Raw genomic sequence first — 11974 nt, forward strand, 5'->3', positions numbered from 1 at the left:
GTTTTAGCTGATAAGGAGAGGCCACAAAACTGATCTGTGAGGTCTAGCCTGAAAAGGCACCTGCCATAGGAAGTGAGTCAAGTTATGGGGAGTTATTCTTGTTAAAACTGAAGTCCAGCTAATTGGATGAGGTAATACTAGACTAGGTTTGTATTCCCTTGAATATAGAAGATCTGATTGAGGTGTTTAAGATGATTTAAGGATTTGATAGGTTAGCTAGAGAGAAACTATTTCCTCTGGTGGGAGAGTCCAGAAGAAGGGGGCATAACCTTAAAATTAGAGCCAGGCCGTTCAGGGGTGATGTCAGGAAGCACTTCTTCATACAAAGGGGAGTGGAAATCTGGAACTCTCCCCCCCTCCTCCCAAAAAGCTGTTGAGACTGGGGGTTAATTGAAAATTTCAAAACTGAGATTGATAGAATTTTGTTAGGTAAGGGTATTAAGGGTTACGGAACCAAGGTGGGTAGATGGAGTTAAGATACAGATCACCCATGATCTAATTGAATGGCAGAATAGGCTCAAGGGACTGAATGACCTCCTCCTGTTCCTATGAAATATGTGGTTTCTTATGTAGCTGCAGTGAAAGGTATATAAAGAATAGACACTTCAGAACTCGACAAGGCTTGGCCAGCCGATCCCCTCGAGCTCGAAACCTGTGGCGCAGTGAATTCTCCGGTAATTCATTTTACCATAAGTCGCTCAAGTAAATGTGTAATTATTGGTAATAATGGTTATCATTGTATATGTGTAATTATTGGTAATAATGGTTATCATTGTATGCTTAATTCCTATGAAAGCCAATAAATGCCTTTGAACTCTATTATCTTGTGGAATAACTTATAAAACTACAGGGCACAAGATTAATCTCGTCTGATCATTGATCCCGCTCTAACCTCTCTGATGCAACCTTGCTCGACTCTCCCTATGATATTAATCCAGTCAGCGATTCCCTGAATATTGCCCTCTTGTTCTAAACTCCAAATATAAGCTCCTCCTCCCCAATCATCACTATGCTGAATTTAAGATTCATCCGTCTCCACTCTCAATGCATTCTTTAGCAGGACCTCAAAACTGTGCAGTCCTTTATCTTGGTCTCTCAATTTAAAAGGTGTTAGCCGTGGCTCAGTGGGCAGCACTCTCGCTTCTGACTCAGAAGGTTGTGGGTTCAAGCCCCAATCCAGAGACTTGTGCACATAATCTAGGCTGACACTCCCAATGCAGTACTGAGGGAGTGCTGCACTGTCGGAGGTGCCGTCTTTTGGATGAGATGTTAAACCGAGGCCCCGTCTGCCCTCTCAGGTGGATGTAAAAGACCCCATCTCGCTATTCAAAGACTAGAGGAGTTCTCCCCGTGTCCTGGCCAATATTTATCCCTCAATCAACATCACTAAAAACAGATTAGCTGGTCAGTATCTCATTGCTGTTTGTGGAATCTTGCTGTGTGCAAATTGCCTACCGCGTTTCCTACATTACAACAGTGAGTACACTTCAAAAGTACTTCATTGGCTGTAAAGCTCTTTGGGACGGCCTGAGGTCGCTGTATAAGTGCAAGTTCTTTTTTTCAAAGGCTGAGGAGAAGGGAAAAGAATCATTGCACAGGGCTCCTGCTCCTGATTAGCGACACAGCATACTGTGTGTGTGAGGACACTGAGCTGGGACAGACTGACTACCCAGAGTGTCGATTGATACCACTGTGTTGCCAATGAGTTGGAGGCGGGGCGAGGCAGAACTTACAGCAAACACAGCTTATTTACTCAGCAAATAGAGTCTGTTTAAACAGCACACTACAGCAAAAAGTCTACAGAGTATGCTTAAAAAGAGCCTCTACGAACTACAGCAAACAGAACTCATTCCAAAACTACAGCAACTTCTCCTGATAAAAGCAGGATAGTTACAGAATACAATTATGTACGTAAAATCAATCCCAGTCACTTACAGCAGTGCGGTCTCCGGGCGTGATTGACGGGGGAATTACCCAATCATATCTATTCTGGCCAGGAATAGTGGTGTCACTATATACAGCCCATGAGTGTGCGGGCTCATGGGCCAAGAATGGCCACTTGAACAAGGTAGCAGAACCGCAGCGCAGCACGAGCTGACGCGGTTAGGATTAAGACGACGTGACGTACCTGCACCTGTAATGATGGTCATTCTGATCCATCAGGAAGAAGTAGTGCCCGTTCCAGGCCCCGGAGTCCCTCTCAGCTTCGATCCACCTTATCTCTGTGTTGTACTGAACCTTCAGCCCAAACGTCCTTGCAAAGTCGTTCAAGTAGTGCACCATGGAGTCAGCATGAGGAAAGAAATCTTTGGAGTAGTGTTTGTAGAGCAAATTGTCGTCGTGGCTGAGCAGCGAGTTCCAGTCGTGACGGAGGTTAAACTCTTTGTTCTGCTTCCCGGTGTAGCGCTTGTTGATGCTGATGAGTTTCCGGTGGCGGGGATAACGCGTGAAAAAGCTCCCGGAAAGGTTGTTGCGCTCGAAGACCAGGTAGTGTCTTTGGGACTGCTGTAGAAAGTAAGCGATCTGCAGGCCGCCGGGACCTGCCCCAATTACACAGTAGTCGAGGTGCAGGTAGTTTGTCGGCGTGGCTCCATATGAAGAGGCGAAGGCGACACTTGCCACGAGCGTGGCGAGGGTACAACCCGTCCATGAGGTTGGCATGTTGCTCCCGGGGCACCGGCGCCTAACTGAAAATGAGAGAGGCAAGATGGGGTCAGCCGCGGCTCAGTGGGTGTCACTCTTGCCTGAGTCAGAAGGTCGTGGGTTCAAGTCCCACTCCAGAGACTTGAGCACAAAATCTAGGCTGGCACTCCAGGGCAGTACTGAGGGAGTGCTGCACTGTCGGAGGGGCCGTCTTTTGAATGAGATGTTAAACCAAGGCCCAGTCTGCCCTCTCAGGTGGACGTAAAAGATCCAACAGCCACTATTCGAAGATCTTTTATACCCATCCGAGCCGGGGCCTCGGTTTAACGTCTGACTGATCAAGGACACATCGTGCACTATCGCAGTGAAGTGAGCCTTGAACCCACAACCTCCTGACTCAGAGGTGAGAGTGAACCAAGGCAGACACCTATAAAAGTTATAAATTACTGCTTTTTAAACAGCTCTAGTGTAAACTATAAAAATGTTGTTACATTTCCCTAAAATCCTAGTAACAACACTGCATTAGGAACTGAGATGAGTCATCATCACATTGTGGATCACTACTTGAAGGGGAAGCATTTGCAGGGCTATGGGGAAAGAGCAGGGGAGTGGGACTATTGGATACCTCTTTTAAAGAGCCGGCACAGGCACAATGGGCCGAATGGCCTCCTTCTGTGTTGTAACATTCTGATTCTATCTGAATAATTTAAGACGTGACATTGGGTAAGTGTAACAGGCTCGGGAGGAACAGCTGACACAGAACCTGTCCGCACTTTAGGAAGGATGTGAAGGCCTTAGAGAGGGTGCAGAAAAGATTTACTAGAATGATTCCAGGGATGAGGGACTTCAGTTATGTGGATAGACTGGGGAAGCTGGGGTTGTTCTCCTTAGAACAGGGAAGGCTGAGAGGAGATTTGATAGAAGTGTTCAAAATCATGAAGGGTTTAGATAAAAGTAAATAAAGAGAAACTGTTCCCATTGGCGGAAGGGTCGAGAAGCAAAGGACACAGATTTAAGGTGACTGGCAAAAGAACCAAAGGCGACATGAGGAAAAACTTCTTTACGCAGCGAGTCGTTATGATCTGGAATGCGCTGCCTGAGAGGGTGGTTTTCAGACAGGAATTGGATAAATACTTGAAGGGAAAAAATTTGCAGGGCTACGGGGAAAGAGCGGGGGAGTGGGACTAACTGGATTGCTCTTACAAAGAGCCGGCACGGGCTCGACAGACCGAATGGCCTCCTTCTGTAATGCAACCATTCTGTGGTTCCCAAAGCTCTCCACAACTGGGGCTTTTCCTTGTGTCATTTCTGGGTTTGTTGGAGGCTCATTGATAGAGATTGATTGCTATGATTAGTCAACAGCTCTATTAGGGTTGTATTGTGCGACTACCAGGATGGTAGAAGGCGAACTAGATGGACCTCGGTCTTTTCCCGTCTCTCAATTCCTATGTTCCTATCATAACATAACAACACTGGGGAGTGTGGGCTATTCACAAGATCCCTCAGAGGATTATCACCTTTCAGTATGATGTACAAATCAGCATGTCTATTTATTCTCCCTCCTGACTTGTGCTGGGGTTGGTTCCAAGGGCACTGACAGCCCCCAGGGTACCTCACTCGTGCAGCCACTCTTTATGCCGGAGCCCAGACAGTGAAGGTCACAGGGTATAACTGACGAACCCAATCCTCTCCTCACCCAACCCCAGCGTCTCCAGTCTATCCAGGTAACTGAAGTCCCTCTTCCCTAGAGCCATTCCAGTCAATCTTTTCTGCTCCCTCTCTAAGGACTTTCCAGCACCAGATGGCAATCAGGAATACGAACCATGGCTGTTTCTCCCCAACCCCAATCTACAACGCTGTGGCCAACTATTACACTCAGAATCAGACCTGGGACCTTCTGGGTGGTACCTTATATAACAATGGTGGACTATCAAAAGACACTTCACAAAGGGGACTCACAGACATTCGAGCACAAAGTAGGGAAGGTTCTTTAAGTAGTTAGCTAAAACACAGATGAAGAAGCAGGTTGTGAGGAGGCTTCTGACGGTGGGGAGAGCTGTAGCAAGGTGGAGGGGTTTAAGGAGAGCATTCCAGGAGGCAGGTTGCTTATAGCTGAAGGCTCTGCAATGGTGGTAGCACAAAGAAGCATGCAAGCCCACACTCAGAAGAGTGGAGGATGTGAGTTGGGACGTAGGGCTAGAACAGGTTGCAGAGATAAGGTGGAAGGATTTGTACATGGTGAGGATTTTGAGTTCTACGAGCGGTGGGAGATGGGCTCCAGTGGAAGGTAGCAGGAACTGGGGTGATGGGCAAGTGTGATAAGACATGGGCAGAGTCCTGGATAAGGTTGGAGTTTGTGTAGAGCAGAGATCGGGAGACCAATGGAAAGGTGTGGGTAAGGTTTTCAGTGGCAATGAGGGAGCGAGGCTGGTAATGTATCGGAGATGGAAATAGGTGGTCTTGGTAAAGGACTGATATATGGGATGTGCAGCTCAGCATGGGGCCAAGCAAGACATGACTGCAAATCGCCAGGCTCAGCTCAACCAAGGAGCCAGAAAAGTGGTTGGAAATGGAGTGAGAACAGAACGTAACGGCCTTGGTCGTACCAATGTTTAACTGGAGGAAATTACAGCTCATCCATAACTTGACGTCTGACAAGCAGTCAGACAGCACGGCAACAGTCACGAGACCAGGGCGATGCCAGAGAGTTAAAAGTAGGTGACATCAGTGTACACAGAGAAGCTGACCCCGCGCTTACTAATGACACCAAGCAGCAACTTGTAACAGGATGGAAACTTGGGGCACACCAGAGGTAACTGGGCAGAGCAGGAGAGAAGGTACAGCAGAGACTTTATCTGGTGGGCTGTTGGGGGGGGAGATCGGTAAATACCAACTAACGGTAGTTTTCACTGAAATAGGAAGTAATGCCTTCCTATGACAGCAGATAAAGGCAGGGAGGAAAGAGCCCGACACTGCCATCAGGGAAACTCAAAAGAGTTTGTAAAACCAGTTTTGTGACCTCCGCATACACACAGTTGTAAATTCAAATATTATTTAAAGATTTAGCTTTATTTTCAACAATATCTCGCCAGCAAAAGAGAGTCAAGCTATTGGGATTGTTCACTGGCTAAAACAAATTCCTTGTTTTCAATTAACATCCTCTGAAGCATGGGCTATTACCATCAACACACTCATGTATGTGTGTGTGGATATATATCCCAACTAAAAAGACGAATGCACTGTCTGGTCACTCAAGCATAGGACCAGCTTTGGCTGTAGGCATATTTATATCCATCATTTCTGTAGTCAGGATTTGAAAATACGAGAACCTTGGGCAGGATTCCCCCATTTACATTACTGGTTCCCTTATCCCAAAATGTGGGTCCACCATTCTGCCACTGGGACAAAGATGGTTTCATCAATGTGACGTGAGGAGCCAGCACATGGATACCGGGCTCCCACACCCTGAGCAATAGAAGTGTAATCCCGGTAATGCCCACTCACAGTCCAAGCTCATGCAGAAAGGAGATTGACGCCACTTGGACAAGATAATGGGGGGCAGGCACTGCCCGAGCAGCTGTACCCCCAACAAGTGTCAGTGCCACCGGGAAGGAGGAGAGAACATGAATGGAGGGAGGGAGGAATGGGGTGAAGTGGAGAGGGGCCGAGGCGGAGAGGGGTCAAAGGGGGAGAGGGGTCAAAGGGGGAGAGGGGTCAAAGGGGGAGAGGGGCCGAGGCGGAGAGGGGCCAAAGGGGGAGAGGGGTCAAAGGCGGAGAGGGGAGTCAAAGGGGGAGAGGGGGGTCAAAGGGGGAGAGGGGGGGTCAAGGGGGGGGAGGGGGAGAGGGGGGTCAAGGGGGGGAGGGGGAGAGGGGTCAAAGGGGGGGGAGAGGGGTCAAAGGGGGGGGGGAAGAGGGGTCAAAGGGGGGGGGAAGAGGGGTCAAAGGGGGGGGGGGAGAGGGGTCAAAGGGGGGGGGGGGAGAGGGGTCAAAGGGGGGGGGGGGAGAGGGGTCAAAGGGGGGGGGGAGAGGGGTCAAAGGGGGGGGGGAGAGGGGTCAAAGGGGGGGAGAGGGGTCAAAGGGGGAGAGAGGGGTCAACGGGGAGAGAGGGGTCAAAGGGAAAGGGGGAAAGGGGAGTAAGAAAATGAGGGGGGGGGGGGAAGAGTGGTTACTGGGGTTCGTCTCTGAAGCTGCCTCACATACATGGAGTCCTGTCAGTACAATCGATCAGCACCAGCATCACTGGGGTTAATAAGCCCCTTATCACCGTGCTGTTCCTTTTAGGCCCCAAAATCCCCAGTGTAAAGTAACCGCGCTGCCCAACTGCTCGTGTGGGGGGTGAGGGGCAGGCAGTCGGAATTCAAAGGGGCCTCCGAGATGAGATTGGGGGGGGGGGGGGGGGGAGTCCCCGGCCTCCTGTTGCTCAGCCCAGCCGCTGACCTACCCGCCCAAGGCCGCCGCCGCTCCACTCTCAGTCCCTCCGCTGCGGCCCGCCGACACTCAGCCCATAGTAACGTTGCGTCACTGCCCCACGCCGCGACGCAACCCTGCGTCAAACGCGTCTAGCGCGCCCCCTAGCGGCGGGCGGGTGGTATTACCGGTGGGAGCGGGGAGAGAATCAGAGAAAATGATACAGCGCAGGAGGAGGCCACTCGGCCCATCGTGCCTGTGCCGGCTCTTTGAAAGAGCCGCCCAATTAGTCCCGCATGAGAATGCAACAAACAATTTACAAACATGGACAAAAGTTAGCGTTTGCCATCTGTAACTTCTCACAAAAGTAGGGGGGAAAAAAACCAACAAGAGATAGGAAGTTATGCTAAATCTTTATAAATCCACTGGTTGGGCCTCAGCTGGAATATTGTGTTCAATTCTGGGCACCACGATATAGGAAGGATGTCAAGGCCTTGGAGAGGGTGCAAAGACGATTTACTAGGATGGTACCAGGAATGAGGGACTTCAGTTACTTGCAGAGCCTACTGACGCTGGGGTTGTTCTCCTTAGAGCAGAGAAGGTTAAGGGGAGATTTAATAGAGGTGTTCAAAATCATAAAGGATTTTGATAGAGTAGATAGTGAGAAACTGTTTCCAGTGGCCGGAGGGTTGGTAACCAGAGGACACAGAGTTAAAGTAATTTGCAAAAGGACCAGAGGTGAGATGAGGAAACATTTTTTTATGCAGTGAATTGTTATGATCTGGAATGCGCTGCCTGAAAGGGCGGTGGAAGCAGATTCAATAATAACTTTCAAAAGGGAATTGGATAAATACTTGATGGGGAGAAAATTGCAGGACTATGGGGAATGAGCAGGGGAGTGGGACTAATTTTCAAAGAGCCGGCACAGGCACGATGGGCCGAATGGTTTCCTTCTGTGCTGTAAGATTCTATGATTCTAGGAAAGGACTAAAACCTATGCTGTCTGGGGGCTCGGGTGATATAGCTGCTCCCAACACATCCTGTCTGCAAATGCAACCATAAGCTCCCTGTCTCTCGTCACTTCATTTCTTCCTCGGACTCCCACCCTGACCTCTTTTTGACCTTCTACACTGTTTCAATGAAGCTCAACTCAAACTCAAGGAATAGCATCTGATCTTTCCACCAGGCACTTTGCACCTTATAAGTGCTCCAAAAATGTAGATTTCCCTTAGTACTGCACTGAAGTGACGGCCTTGATTACTTGCTCAAGTTACAGGAGTGCAATTCCTGAGCCTCAAATACTTCACTCTTTCCCATTCCAGAGCCTTGAGCACAAAATCCAGGCTGACACTCCCAGTGCAGTACTGAGGGAGTGCTGCACTGTCAGAGGTGCTGTCTTTCAGATGAGACGTTAAACTGAGGTCCCGTCTGCCCCCTTAGGTGGGTGTAAAAGACCCCATGACACTATTCGAAGAAGAGCAGGGAAGTGCTCCCCGGAGTCTTGGCCAATATTTATCCCTCAACAACACCTAAAAACAGATGATCTGGTCATTATCACTTCGCTGTTTGTGGGATCTTGCTGTGCGCAAATTGGCGACCATGTTTCCTACATTACAACAGTGAGTACACTTCAAAAGTACTTCATTGGCTGTAAAGCACTTTGGGACGTCCTGAGGTCGTGAAAGGCGCTATATAAATGCAAGTTTTTTCTTTCTTAAACAAATGTTTCAGGTAAGGTCCAGGTGAGTGACCATGCCACTTTCAGTCTGACTAAGCCAACCAAAAATGTATTGACTTTCTTATGATTCAAAATGTGATGAAACTCCCTCTTCTTCAAAGGTTCCTACAAACCTACTGTTACAAATTTCAGGCCAGCACTAGATAGACTCTCAGTAGTCTCTCCCACAAGCGGATCCCGCGTCCCTTATGATCAGGAGTTTACCTTTTCTGCCCCATGTCTAGTCCTATAATAGCGTGACTCAGTATATAAAATTGACGCCCCCTTTCTAGATGAACTGGATGTTGTAACCTCACACTTGCCTCCACCTGCACTTTTTTCAAACTTCCGAAAGCCGGACTGATTAACATTCTAGTGAGACGGGGCTGCAGGTAAATCAAAAAAACGGGTTTATTTTATAATTGGTTAGTGCAATCCATTCATCATTTGAAACCCCTCAACCTTCTAAACTCAAGGAAATACAAATCCCTTGTATTAAATCAATAATGAGCAGTTTTGGCCGTTGTCTCGTACCTCGGTCGTCACTTTCATCCCATCGGCCTGGGCTGGACCGATTTGGTTCTTTCTACCGTGGCAGCATGGATATGAAATTGGCTAAGTGACAGGAAACAGAGAGTAGTGGTGAACGGTTGTTTTTCGGACTGGAGGGAGGTATACAGTGGTGTTCCCCTGGGGTCGGTACTAGGACCACTGCTTTTCTTAATATATATTAATGACCTGGACTTGGGTGTACTGGGCACCATTTCCAAATTTGCAGATGACACAAAATTTGAAAGGGTAGTGAACAGTGAGGAGGATAGTGATAGACTTCAAGAGGATATAGACAGGCTGGTGGAATGGGCAGACACATGGCAGATGGGATTTCATGCAGAGAAGTGCAAAGTGATACATTTTGGCAGGAAGAACGAGGAGAGGCAATATAAACTAAATGGTACAGGGAGTGCAGGAACAGAGAGATCTGGGGATATATATACACTAATCTTTGCAGGTGGCAGGGCAGGTTGAGAAAGCGGTTAAAAAAGCATACGGGATCTTGGGCTTTATAAATAGAGGCATAGAGTACAAAAGCAAGGAAGTTATGTTGAACCTTTATAAAACACTGGTTTGGCCACAGCTGGGGTATTGTGTCCAATTCTGGGCACCGCACTTTAGGAAGGATGTAAAAGCCTTAGAGAGGGTGCAGAAAAGATTTACTAGAATGGTTCCAGGGATGAGGGACTTCAGTTACATGGATAGACTGGAGAAGCTGGGGTTGTTCTCCTTAGAGCAGAGGAGGTTGAGAGGAGATTTGTTAGAACTGTTCAAAATCATGACGGGTTTAGATAAAGTAAATAAAGAGAAACTGTTCCCATTGGTGGAAGGGTCAAGAACCAGAGGACACAGATTTAAGGTGATTGGCAAAAGAACCAAAGGCGACATGAGGAAAAACATTTTTACGCAATGAGTAATTATGATCTGGAATGCGCTGCCTGAAAGGCTGGTGGAAGCAGATTCAATTGTGGCTTTCAAAAAAGAATTGGATAAATATTTGAAGGGAAAAAATTTGCAGGGCTACGGGGAAAGAATGGGGACTAACTGGATCACTCTTATAAAGACCCTGCACGGGTTCGATGGGCTGAATGGCCTCCTTCTGTGATGTAACGATTCTGTGATTCTATGATTCTCTATATTTCCAAAATAATTGTGAAAGTTGGATGCAGAGGAAAGGCATTGGACAAAGTAAAATGGAACTAAGCCGCTGTTCCAGCAGGTGCCTGGTGGTGGCGGTGCAGCACAGCCCACGTCTGATCATTGATCAGAATGATTGGCTGGCGGTTTCCTTTGGGTTAAAATAAGTGTATTTAGGCACAGAAACGGGCAAATAGTTAGCACAGCGAGTCCGTGCCATTCCAGGATCACTCCGACCCAAGCATATAGCCCAGGCCTGCTTCAGCTCCCTTCCCTGCAATGTCAGCTGTGGTACAGAGTGCTCTTGCCTCTGATATCTAGAAGGTTGATACTTCAATGGAGAGCTGTACTGTTGGAGGTGTTATCTCCTGGAGTGAGATATTAAACCAAGTATGTCCTCTCGGGTGGATGTGAAAGATCCTCTGGCCAATATTTATCCCTTTAAGAACGAACCGTTCTTGTCTTCAAACCTTTTGATTTTGTATCTGGTCAAAACCAACACGCCCTTTCAGATCAAATCAAACATTATTGTCTTCCTTTCTCTAATGGCTGTGGAAAATGTTGTTTCTCCTGCTTTGCCTTCATGCCAACTGGACAGCCAACCAGAGGTCATAAGTTCAAATCCCAAAGTGGCAGGTTGAATTCAATAAATCGGGTGATTTGAGGGCACCAGAAACTAGCGGGTTGTGATTAAAACCCAACTGGTTCCCTAATGTCCTCCAGGGAAGGGAAGCTGTCACCACAACCTGGTTTACTAGGAACTCACCACAAGGAATCAGTGGGCGATGTTGGTAAGGCTGCATTCATTGCTTAACTGTACAAGTTGAGTGTCCCATTTCAGAAGACATTGAGCCAACAATATTGTATGAGCTGGAGCCCTGCGTAGGCCCAGACCAGGTTGGGGTGACAGGTTCCCTGCCCTGAAGGGCATTAGTGAATCAGTCGGGTTGTTTATGACATTCTGGCATGTTTTGTGGTTATTGTTCCTGGTGTGAGGTTATTGTATTCCATTTAACACTGGTGGGAGTTGAACTCGCCACCTCTGGGTTATTAGTTCAGGGCCAGAATCCCTACACTAACACACCCACCACATCAGAATAGCCTCCTAAAAATAGCAACCCACGGCATATGATCAGTTTCAACCTCTGCAATCTGACCATATTGGAGGTAATCAAGTGTCGTGACCTGTGTTTCCTTCTCTATTCGAGTGTATCAGCCCCTCGGGCGAGAACCAAACCAGGATCGAGTCTTAACCAGTCATATTGACCTCAATGAATGAATGATATGATAATAGACATCAGCCAGCACTGGAGATTCCAAATTGAATGGAGATCGCAATAAAGAACGTGCATTTATATAGCGCCTTTCGTGTCCCAAAGTGCTTTACGGCCAATGAAGCACTTTTTGAAGTGTGGTTTTGAGCGACTGTAGTCATTTAAGGAAACACGGCAGCCAATTTGCGCCCAGCTAGGCTGTTATAAATAGATAGTCTGGTGAAGGATAGACTACTGGGGCCTG

The 11974-nt window shown here is 47.8% G+C and overlaps 1 protein-coding gene across 1 annotated transcript in view; it reads right to left on the bottom strand.

Moving 5' to 3' along the window:
• The window catches only part of foxred2 (FAD-dependent oxidoreductase domain containing 2), a 29757-nt gene extending 22595 nt beyond the window's left edge, over positions 1-7162 (bottom strand). The window contains exons 1-2 of the mRNA XM_067974703.1: positions 7085-7162; positions 2129-2687 (exon numbers count right to left, since the gene is read on the bottom strand). Of these exons, the coding sequence (XP_067830804.1) occupies positions 2129-2661 (533 nt within the window). The 5' untranslated portion in view covers positions 2662-2687; positions 7085-7162. The remainder of the gene's footprint in view (positions 1-2128; positions 2688-7084) is intronic.
• Positions 7163-11974: the final 4812 nt, after the last annotated feature.

Source organism: Heptranchias perlo, chromosome 40 (genome assembly GCF_035084215.1).
Source record: "Heptranchias perlo isolate sHepPer1 chromosome 40, sHepPer1.hap1, whole genome shotgun sequence".
Taxonomy (NCBI): Eukaryota; Metazoa; Chordata; class Chondrichthyes; order Hexanchiformes; family Hexanchidae; genus Heptranchias; species Heptranchias perlo.